At 41.0% G+C, this 11629-nt stretch overlaps 1 protein-coding gene and 1 long non-coding RNA gene across 2 annotated transcripts in view; one reads left to right on the forward strand and one right to left on the reverse strand.

The window, feature by feature from the left end:
* PITPNC1 (phosphatidylinositol transfer protein cytoplasmic 1) overlaps nucleotides 1–10234 on the forward strand; it is a 55489-nt gene extending 45255 nt beyond the window's left edge. Inside the window, exons 7-9 of the mRNA XM_072414082.1 lie at nucleotides 3607–3762; nucleotides 4061–4124; nucleotides 8250–10234. Of these exons, the coding sequence (XP_072270183.1) occupies nucleotides 3607–3762; nucleotides 4061–4124; nucleotides 8250–8551 (522 nt within the window). The 3' untranslated portion in view covers nucleotides 8552–10234. The remainder of the gene's footprint in view (nucleotides 1–3606; nucleotides 3763–4060; nucleotides 4125–8249) is intronic.
* LOC140332865 (uncharacterized) overlaps nucleotides 1–11629 on the reverse strand; it is a 359753-nt gene that overhangs the window by 339323 nt on the left and 8801 nt on the right. The gene's annotated exons all lie outside the window — the stretch shown is intronic.

The raw sequence follows: 11629 nt of genomic DNA on the forward strand, positions 1-11629 counted from the left end.
ATATATCAGGACATGAGGATTAGCAATATCCATGACTATGGGGGTCATTGCAGGATCGTTCATATATCAGGGCATGAGGATTGACAATATCCATGACTATGGGGTCATTGCAGGATCATTCATATATCAGGGCATGAGGATTAACAATATCCATGACTATGGGGATCATTGCAGGATCGTTCATATATCAGGACATGAGGATTAGCAATATCCATGACTATGGGGTCATTGCAGGATAGTTCATATACCAGGGCATGAGCACTACCAATATCCATGATTATGGGGATCATTGCAGGATCATTCATGTGTCATGGCTTGAGGATTAGCAATACACATAATTGTGCTGGATAATGGCAGGATCACACAGATAATGAAGCTTGAGTATTAACAATATACATGACTGTGCTGGGCCATTGCAGGATCTCTCATATATCAGGGCATATATCATATATCAGGAAAAGCAATATATATGCTCAAGCAGGATAATTGCAGAATAAGTAACAATTTCCTGAGTGACATTTGGAATTTCTGTAGAGGGGGATCACATGTGTTGTGTAATGGAGTTACCTGACCGAGCGCACATAATCGGGTTATCCTTGCTGTGAACAGTGACTGAGCTCACAAAGGTAAAACCCATCTGCTGTAAATTCAATGAATTACACTCCATTGGAGAGGCAGCCAGGGGCAGACATGAGGTGGAGGGGTGCAGGGTTCTTGTATACCGGTTAAAAAATGGGGTGGACTGTTTGGGGACAGAAATAATTTATAAAAAAAACCCTGCAACTGAGAAATTGGGGGGTGAGGAGATTGCAACCCCTGTGTCTGTATGATTCCTTGTGATTTATCAGGGTAATATTACATACAATTGTCACATCTGCTCACCATGTCTTCTGTGGACAATATTGGACATCTCGCCCCTTTATATTCCCTATTTGTGGAAGTGTCAGATATGCTGAGCCGGTGGCGATTTATAGCCAACCACCAGACCGCGCTCCAAACAATAACTGGCGTCTGAACATGTCAGAGAAGCATTGAGGAAAATTACCTGGTGATAAAATCCACTTGATAATCTTGTCCCTGACATGAAATTATGAGTTCCATTCACCATAAATAAAGGCTGCAATGGCGACCTGACACTCATTTTTCTGAAGGATTAACACACTGTTCTGCAGAGCTCCTTGTGACTGATGCCTGGAGCCCATTGTGTCATGAAGATCTATTTCATAAACTTGACATTCTCTACAAAAATAGGATTTTACTCATCATACCCAACAATATTTTTATCTAGTTTGAAAAATGATTTTCTAATTTTTTGAAAGAAGTTTTGTGTACTAAAGGGTGAAATTGGTGCAGTCCTGGTGAGACATATGGATAGCTGTGTGGATGGAGAATCTGGTCCTGGATAAGGTCAGCTATGGAGGAGTGAGAAGATGTGACAACCCAATATTTCTGCATCCCCCAGCTATGGTCACATGGTCTCCAGCTACCTATCCTATTTGTAGAATCTTTTCCTTTAACCAATAGTGATTAAAAAAAGAACAAAGTGTTTTAGCCAATAAATAGAAAATATAAGCAGGAAAGAAAGCTTGTAATGCATGATTACTAACTGGTGAGATTGTTTTACCAGTTTGGTGGACCACAGTCCCTCTTTCATCCCCCCCCCCCCCCCCCGTACCTGTCCCATCTATTCCAGGTGTCCTAATTATTCTCATATATAATTCTTTGCTCCTCCCGGCTCAGTCCCAGCAGTCCTGGGTTCTCAGTAATGTTTCCTGCTGAATCCCTATGCTTACCTTATATAAGGAGACTTACGTCAGCAACAGATGTCTTTCTGTGAATTGGGTGCCTGGGTGACATATAGAAACTCGGGTTTCTCTTTTTTTTTATTCCCAGAAGGGGCCATCTGGGTCCCAACACATCACTGACGGCTGATAACAGTCACGACTTTGCTGGAGCAATCTGCTTCTATGGGAAACCACATAAAATATTGAATAAGATGATTGGTGGGAGTGTAATATTGTATAATGGGATACACAGGGAGAGTTTGTTGTATGGATGGAATGCTGTTGCTGTGAGTCCGTAGACAATGGTTGGACATTTATGGTAAGCATTGTACAAATGGGGTCAGCCCCAGACAGACCGGAAGGAGTAGGTGGTATATTCAATCACAGTGAGCGGTGAGTGAGGAGCTTCTTAAATAAAAGAGCCATTAGTCTGTGAATTTACCATCTAAAATGTATTAATATTGATGAAACTTATCCACCGCACATTTTTATCCATTCTTCAGATTTCTGAGAAATGCTGGGTTATGATTTATGTATGTTAAGGGGCAGAACCAGCACGAACTGTAACAGATAGCACAACCCAGAAATCTTAATCTAACATTTCCCACACCCCTGAAGAAGGGCGCCTTGACCACCTGTAATGTGTTGGGTATATTTGTTTCTGGCCATCGTTATAAGGCCGAATTTATAACCTTCAAAGTGTTTTATACTAAGTTCCTCTAACCTATTGAGTCTATTCGTGGATGTGTCATCTGAAAAATTGTTCTTTTAACATAACTTTTATTTGATTATTTATATGAAATTATTAATATTATTTAACAGTATTTATATACCAACAACGTATTACACAGCGCTGTACAATAAATTGACTATCAGCTCCATAAAACACAGCCAGAGCCATCCGGGTTTAGTCTTATTATTACAAATCTCTCTTGTTTCCAAGCCTGGAGAGAAGGTGAATTGCTGTAATTCAATTTTTGTGCATTATTACTCGTTATTGGTATTTGTGGCGACTGAGGCACAGATTGACATACTACGCAGTAAAATTAATCAGCTTCTTACCAGTCAACAAATCAGCTTCTTTTGGATTTTATCATCATATAACATAAAAACTCCATCTTGCAGATCTATTTAGTAAATATAAAAAAAGATGAAAGTAATTTGTCCCTCCTGCGTTCCAGCCGGGATTAAAGAGGCGAGAAAGCTTTCGCTCACTGTGAGCTGTTTGTGAGGTTCACATGTCACACATTGTTGCCCGTCTTTATAGACATCGGCACAGAGATTTGGTGGTAATAACACCGGGAAGTTTTTATTCCATCGAACCCCCTGGGCCCTCAAATCAGACAGGAAGATTTGAAAAAGACAATTTTCTACGGCTTGAAAAGGTGCCTTGGAGAAATGAGGTTTCTTAATGTCTCTGAGACGCAGCAATCAATGTTGTTACAATGTCTTTACTTCTCTAAATCTCCACTTCGCACAACACGCCAGAATTATGATTGTGTATTAGGACAATTGTAGAGGAGGGAAGAACAGAAAAGACAAATGTCATCCTGGTGATTGGAATGAGGTCTGATGGCAGCTCAGGTGCAGCTTTGAGGACGCACCTTTATCTACTAGTGTTATTGGATTTTTCTTATTAGTAGAAATGTATATTTTATGCATTTACTCCACATCCAGTCCTATTTCTTAAAGTTATCTACGCATAATGTATTGATCCTGCACCTGAAGAAAGTTAAAAGGACAGAAGAAACAGTTATGCAAGATTATTATGCTAATGTACCTCAAATTTGTAGCATCTTAAAACCTCTATGATGTTTTCCAGGACCCCAAGACTTTTAAGTCAGAGAAGACAGGTCGAGGTCTCCTAAAGGAAGGCTGGAGAGAGACCCAGGAGCCGGTCATGTGTTCATATAAGTTGGTTGCTGTGAAGTTTGAGGTGTGGGGTCTGCAGACCCGGGTGGAGCAGTTTGTCCATAAGGTGGGTGGCAACTTACTACTGAAATATATGTCTTTCCCTAAATAATGAATTCATTAGAATATAAATGTGATTAACATAGAGTCCAGCAACCCAATAAACCCTACCAGCAGCAACTGTTAAGAAATCAAAGACTATGTGCTTTCATTGTCAGCAACAATCAGCTGGCAGATAACATTTTATAGGACCATTTCCTGCATTCTTTCATTTTAGAATGAGAGGTCATTAGTCCAGACTTTGGTCCTGTCTTCTTGTTTCTTTCTTATGAGTCTTTCCTATATAATACTTGTTTTATTTGCAGGTGGTAAGAGATGTCTTACTGATTGGGCACCGACAAGCATTTGCATGGATCGATGAATGGTATGGTAAGTCTGCTCACTCTCTAGGATCCTAGTTACTCAGATCTATTGACCCCCATCAACTAAGACAGCACTAGCAAGATATCTGCACTATTGTCCCCAGAAACTTTTTAGGTTGGGTGGGGAAGTAAGTGTAGGTGGGTGCCCCTGTATTGTGACCCAACTTTTCAGTATTCACCCAAAAACAGGCGGGTGATTACTGAAAAATGCTGGGTAGTATGGCCACCTAAAGGGGGCTGGGGAGAACACTGCTCTGGAGTAGTGATAGCAGTGGGAAATATTCATTATTATATACTTATTCTTATAAACAACACAGGTGCCTTTCAAATTTTAAACCAGGGTGCTTTTCACCCCTTTTTCATGATGGACAAAGGTGGATTAGGAAGCTTCCTTCTTTTAGTTGGCGCCAGCTAAATATCATATACCAAATAGCATAATACCAAATCCATTTACTATGCAATGCACAAACCTCACAAAGAAAACAAAAAAACTTCTTTTACTTCCCCTGACTGAGCCAAATCCTCCTTTTGTGTCTCACACACCCCCCTCCCAGACATCACTCATCATAGTGCAAGGTATTCTGCAACTGGGGCATACAAAATATCAATAGCCACTCTCCTTGACTTGCCTTCCCTGGTGCTTAGAATTGGGAAGATTTAGAATACCAGCAGTTTTCAAGCTTACCTAACCTTAAAGCCAACTATGCAAGAATGAACATTTGAGTCTCTTTGCTTTTGGGCTGCTGGAGTCCATTGAAATGGAAAATGTTATTGTTTGGACCTAACATGTCATAGACGGGTCCTAGCACAAGCAGATTGTCATATTCTGGCAAAGAAACCTTTACCCTGCCAGTGCTCGGTAGCTAAAAATCCTTCCCATAACACGTTTAGCTGTAGGAATTATGATCCCCTGACTTGGTTTTATGATGAGAATTATAAAAGGCCTTCAGATCCAAAACAAGGCAGTAAATTCTCTAAATAAAACATTCATTTTTTACTGCGGGAGAGGTGGGGTACGAAACACAATGCAGAAATGAAGATAGAGGGAGAGACGAGCTTTGCATACATTAGGCAGCCTTTGTTCAGTCACTTAAAAAGTTTTAGGGTGCCTAGCTCCTCCAAGGAGGGTCATACATAGAGTTGTCCCCGTGAAAATCTTTTCTAAAGCAGGCAAACACCCCCTAGTGAGACAGCTGCTAGTTTATTCTTTTCATTGTAAGAATTTCTCGGAGATCCTAGCATTAATTTCCTGGACAAATTACTCCCCTCTAGTGTGCAGCCCCCTCCTGTCTTGGTCATATCTGCACCAAGGCCCTTTATTTGATGTTTTGAGGACACCAGTGTAGTTTAGGCACAATATCGCCTATACAATTTATTTTTTATTATTACATTTAAAACTATTGAGTTTTTAGTATCTGAAGTCATAGAATTATACCCAGTGGTGATACAACTATGCTACTAGAGGTAACTAATGGAGCTGCAACACTATACTCACATATCAGCTGTATATCTTCAAAGGAAAATAGTTATTGAACTTTATACTGTGTTGCTTTTCAATGCTCTAGAAATAATTATATATAAGAAGGAATTTGTAGGGCAGTAGGGTGTTGAATTGTGGATGGGCCTCACATATATTTTAGTGTTATATGACTGATCACAATTATGCTATGGATGTTGTAAAACTCTTTCCTTCTCAGACGCTCCTCCTTTTTCTTGCTCTGTTACCTCCTTTTGTTCAGTTTTGTAATATTGATCCACAGTGATCAGCCAGAACATTAAAGCACCCTTCCTAAAACCATGTAGATCGCCTTTGACCCATGGAGAGGGGGAATACAGATGGTGGAAGACATTAACAGCAGATCCAGCAAGACCCACTACCTTCTCAGGCTGTCTTTCCTCCCATCCTGCCGCCATTTTCCATCAGATAAACAAAGCCCGGGATCTAAGTGAAAGTACAATTCATCAGACCAGGCCACCTTCTTCCATTACTCTATGGTCCAATTCTGACGTTCATGTGCCTATTGTAGGCACTTTTGGTGATGTGCAGGGGTCAGCATTGGTACTGTGACTGGCCTGTGAGTAGTTTTTAATGTTTTGGCTGATCAGTGATTCCTCCCATACACATATAGTCTAATGACGTAATGGTGATTGTGATTGTCTGCAATGGTATAAACTGCTTCTTAATACAGACTTCTGTCATGTATATTCTTTCTTTGTTCATTTATTTTTTGTAATATTTCCAGGTAAGTGTAGTTTGCAGCATTTTCAAACCTTTCCCTTTTTCTATAAAGATCTCTTAAATCTTTGTAAGAGATCTTTGCTTGGCAGGATCCTCTGTCTCTCTACGCTTTGATTATACCCTACGTAGCTGATTTCCTGTCCTTCTCCTCCTGCAGCACTGCCTATCCCAGAGACAAGCAACCTGTCCGTCTCTGGTAGAAGAAATAAAAGTTCCAGCTCGAGGGCCATGCTGGAGCTTATAGTTCTTCAATTGCTAGTGAGCCTCACGTTTCCTAAACCTGGCCTAACCCTTCCTGCTCCTGACTAACTTTATGGGGGTCACTCTCAGTAAAGCTAGCGGCATCCACTCTTCTCTGAACTTTCTTCCTGCCTGCTCTTCTGTCCTGGTGCAGTAGGATCCATTGTAACCCCTCTCCCCCTTCGCCCTCTTCAGTCTGTAAATCTTCCATCTTTGCAGATATGACGATGGACGATGTGCGGCACTATGAAAAAAACATGCAATTCAAAACGAATATTAAAGTTTGCAACCAACTTTCGCCAACGAGGGATGAAATAGACAGTGATGCCAAAGAAAGTGTACGTTCCCTTTTACTGCTCCTATAGAACTATTAGCTGGGGTGGGAATTAGCTGTAATTGGGGTTTTATTACCTTATTAGTCGTCACCCAAAAATCATATTTGGATGTTTTCAGATGCTCCAGGAGCAAATATAAATGCAGCCGGAGTTACTGTGAGCCTGTAAAATATATCAGCCACATGTTGTAATTTGTGCTGACCGGATGGCATTTTATAGGCACTACAATATACCAGGGAAAGGTGGCAGGGTAATGCCTTGTCACCAGAAGTGGTATGCTCTTGCATGCTCTATAATGCCTCTTGCATGGGTCTTCCAGAAGAAACGGGAATATTTGGCTTGGTGTACAACCATTCATGGTAAGGACACATTTCTGTGGGCTAAAGAAACTACCCTGCAAAGCATATAGCAGTAATGGCTTGGCAGGGTGACAGCTGGGTGTTTCCTTTTCACATCTTGAAGCATCAGCTTTCTTGGTGGCTCCCAGCATTTTGTCACATTTCTATGAAGGAAATTGGTGCTGGAAGAGTTCCCTCTGCTAAGTGATCACATCTCCAAGCAGGGAATGAGTGAATGTATAACGCCCCTCATGTGTCACTGATTGCAGGTCCTGCCCTGTGTATATTTCTCAATGGTGATGCATCCTTATACAGGGTCATCAGTCCGGTATATGTCCTCTGTGCCATACAATGCTTCATGCTACTGCTGCTGTATTCAAGCAGGCAATGGCCTACCTATCACAGGTCCCTTGATGGCAGACATTAGGGACGCCTATTTCTAAATATTGTATGTCCTAGGCTTGTATAGGGAGAGATGTGTACGGCTTACAGTACAACACGATTCCTGTTAGTCTGTGCCAGGAGACCCCAAGAGACTTCATTATACAAAGCTCATCATATTTATTGCCACCAACACAGTTACTACCCCTACTGAAGTAGAATAACTAAAAGCATGATGACTTGAGAAATGCGTGCTGGGCCTTCCCAGAATCCCTCACTCAGGGATAGGAACTGGAATGAGCTACTGAGGTATAATCTTGGTGAAAATTCAATTAAATCCTGGACTGGAGAGATATCCAGGAAGATTCCTCTATAAATTATTACAGCCATTAGGGGACTGATTCATGAAAATGAGAGAAAAGAACATGCAAATTCAATGGCACTAGGAGATCAGACACGTATAAGAAGGAGTTTTATGTCTTCCTATGGAAGGAGCAGATTGGTTGCTGCTTCTCATACAGGTTTGATCCAACATGAGAAGTTCCCATTTATATGTTCCGAAGTGTTTATTTTTTCTCATTTTTCTTCCTTGCCTGCAGACATGACGATGGACGAAGTGCGAGAATATGAAAGGACCACTCAGGAAGCCACTAACAGGAAAATTGGGATTTTCCCACCAGCCATTTCCATCACTGACATTACACTGCCTTCTATAGCCCGCAGTGGACCCTCCAGCGCTCCTTCCACCCCTCTAACCACCGACGCTCCGGAATTCCTAACCGTCCCCAAAGACCGTCCCCGGAAGAAATCTGCACCGGAAACCTTAACACTTCCCGACCCGGCCCTGAACGCACAAAGCATGTTTACATCTAATAAGCCATCTCTTCCGAATTCAGAATAACTGGGCGATCTTTGAGTCGATAGCAGGACCCCTTCCTACCCCCCAACCCTAAACTCCAGACGCAAAGGGGTTTTCTACCCCATTTTAACCACAACATAATCATAGGCCGATGCGTTTCCAAGCCTTGCCTGCAGACTCTCTATGGCCGTAAGCTGTTTGATTCAGTGCTTCCCATATCATTGCTCCCTGTTACCGCCTCCATACAATCTCTTCTGCTGCTCGATGGTGACAGTGGCCTATAGCGATAAAAGTCCTTAAAACCGGTTCGGACCATCTTTGTTTTAGACGGGTAGATGTACGATAACACGACAATCCATAATGTAAAGCTTTAACCCTCCTTAACCTACCCTACGTAGACCAGATGAATTTCTTGTCCAATTGTTTTGTTCCTATGTTCTGAATTTCACATATTTACAGATTGGGGGAGCAATCTTTGCACATGAGTACAGAATAGAAACGTGTGCATTGTTTGGGTTTCAGTTCTGTGGACTTCATCCATGTGATTTGTTATCACCCGTTTATCAGAACTCAGTGGAAGAAGAAAGAAAAGACAATCGTCTCATAAATATGACCACTGGGGAGAAAAGTCATTCAAGTCAAATTTTAGTGCCTACAGGATGTAGGTTATGAATCCTGATGAAACAAAATGTGAAGAAAGACTTTGCCATGTTTTTACTTCATTTTTAGTTTGTCTCCTAATATCTGAAACCAATCTTTTTGTGACATCTGTGTTCTGGAAGAGAAGCCATTCAATATCCAGATTAATGCCATTTAAGGTCATGGGACTGGTTGGATGCGCTGTGGCTCCTCAGGGGTGGGGCTTTGTGCTAGGGATGCATGTTTTGAGATTCTCATTATTTAGTTTAATGGGTAAGCACATTAATCCCTACTGATTAAGCATGAATGAGGGCAGCCTGCTGCTGCTTGCACAAGAAGACAACAGCAAAATTTATAAGTATATATTAAGGTTACATTTGTACATATTCAGCTGTGGAAAGCATGAACCCATTCATATATGGGGCAGACTATTTTTTTCTAATCACAATATAGTGATAAATCAGAGTTTGTTTTTACATATCACAATAAGGGAGTATTGGTAAAATAAGGAGAGACATTATTATTTTTTAATCCACAAATACCACCGTTATCCCAGCTTAATGACCCAGAATGAAGTGCTCACCGAATCATCTATTGAAGGTGGTAAACGTGGCTCCAGGAAACTATTCTCTACAAGATAATGGAGTTTTGTATATTCATTGTATGCTAAATGTTTCCTATTCATTTCCCTGTCTTCTATGTTCTGTATATAAGTATACCAAGTATTTCTAATTTTTTTCTCATGTATTATTGGTGCGTTGTATTGTTATTTGTTCTTTTTATTCTGTTTCTTATTACATTATGTAGCTTGCATGCAAACACAGAACATTCAGAAGTGTTACAGAATCTGTTTTCTACAAGCTACAAACTTGCAGATTGTTTTCCAATTTTCTTTTTGTTAATAAGTTGGTGTAAAATATTTCAAACAGCAGAAACTGGAGTCTGAATTGGGGTACATTATGGTTTTATTATACATACACGTACATGATACACAATGCTCACATTATGACGCTCACACGGGCAAAATAACCACTTCAAAACTGGGCTGCCATATGTGTTGTCTGAATAAATGAAATGCAACCACAAGACCTTCAGATGCCTTTCATAAAAATAAGGGATTTCCGTCATCTCATCCGTTTTCATGACCAGGGATGTAAGGTGATTGCAGATTGGTCGGTAGCGGTGATACTGCTGTGATACCGATATCAAACCGCCCATCTGAACTCATCCTAACATGGGAATATCGGCTTGTTCAGTGCGGAGTTAGATAGCAATATAGTTTATAATAATAGGATGCTAATAAAGTTTAGAGTTACCAATTTGTGTCAAAATGCAGGAAATGTAATTGTTGGAAGAAATGAGATGTACGACCAGTGGTCCAGTGTGGCTATGGGGAAACAATTGCTGATTATTATTTTGGGAAAATTATTTTCTGCATAACCTGTTTCTGGTTTATTTTCCTGGAAAGTCACAGCCTGGCAGCATTTCACAGAGCAGGATATCTGCCATCTATGTGGAAGCAGTGGTCAATCTCAGAGGTCCCACTCTTATTTTTCTGCCATCGGCAGAATTTGTGCTCCCTTGTAATTTGAGAGCTGTGACTCTGCAGAGAGACTTCTGATTCCACACAGAACACAAGGGTCCTTCCATGTAGCATGCTGGCAGCAGACAGGTGTTTGATATGTAATTAGAAGATTCGGGTTCAGTTGCACTATTATCTTAATGAAGCTTAAAATGAAATCTGTTCTGATAAAGTTTCTATCTGTTTAGCATGAAGCTTTGTGTGGACTTGGAAATGACATCTGAGATACCGGACGTATTACATCTCACTGCTGTAGGTTTGGTATTTACATCCAATCATATCATTAGCTGGCATCCCAGTAATATGAAATCACATTGGAAGGAAGGAAGTATTTTGCTGCACATTGATCAGCATTAGATAACTCTCCTCACTCCAGGAACTAACAGGGTCCAAGCAAATCTAAAATCAGCTGCCAAAAAATGTTTTTACCAGAACACCTTCCAATGTCTTTCTCGGATTTCACACTTCTGCAGATGTCGGTTTCCTCTTCCCCATGAACACTGCTAAAATACCACAGCAGGAAATATCCAGGAAAATAGCAAAGATGATTTAGCGGTTTTCTTTGCCTCTACTGGGAACCTCTGACCTCCCCTTCATTATCAGGGTGCAGTGCCTGCTAAACCACCCCAGGTATTCGGGGCATTCTCCATCCTCAGCTGTCCCCAATCTCCAGCCAATATATTGAGGTCACTGCATCACAGCATTCCAATAACTGTCCTCTACTTCCCTCCTATGGCTTTGTCTGGACGGCTGTTAGCAATGCTTTGTTATTGGAATATTTATTTATCTTTAGCTTATGGATAGGCTGCATTCTCAGTGATGTCACCGGTCTCCAGTGATTGGATAGGCTGCATCCTCAGTGATGTCACCCGTCTCTAGTGGTTGGACAAGCTGCATTC

The sequence above is a fragment of the Pyxicephalus adspersus genome, chromosome 6, assembly GCF_032062135.1.
Source record: "Pyxicephalus adspersus chromosome 6, UCB_Pads_2.0, whole genome shotgun sequence".
Classification (NCBI taxonomy): Eukaryota; Metazoa; Chordata; class Amphibia; order Anura; family Pyxicephalidae; genus Pyxicephalus; species Pyxicephalus adspersus.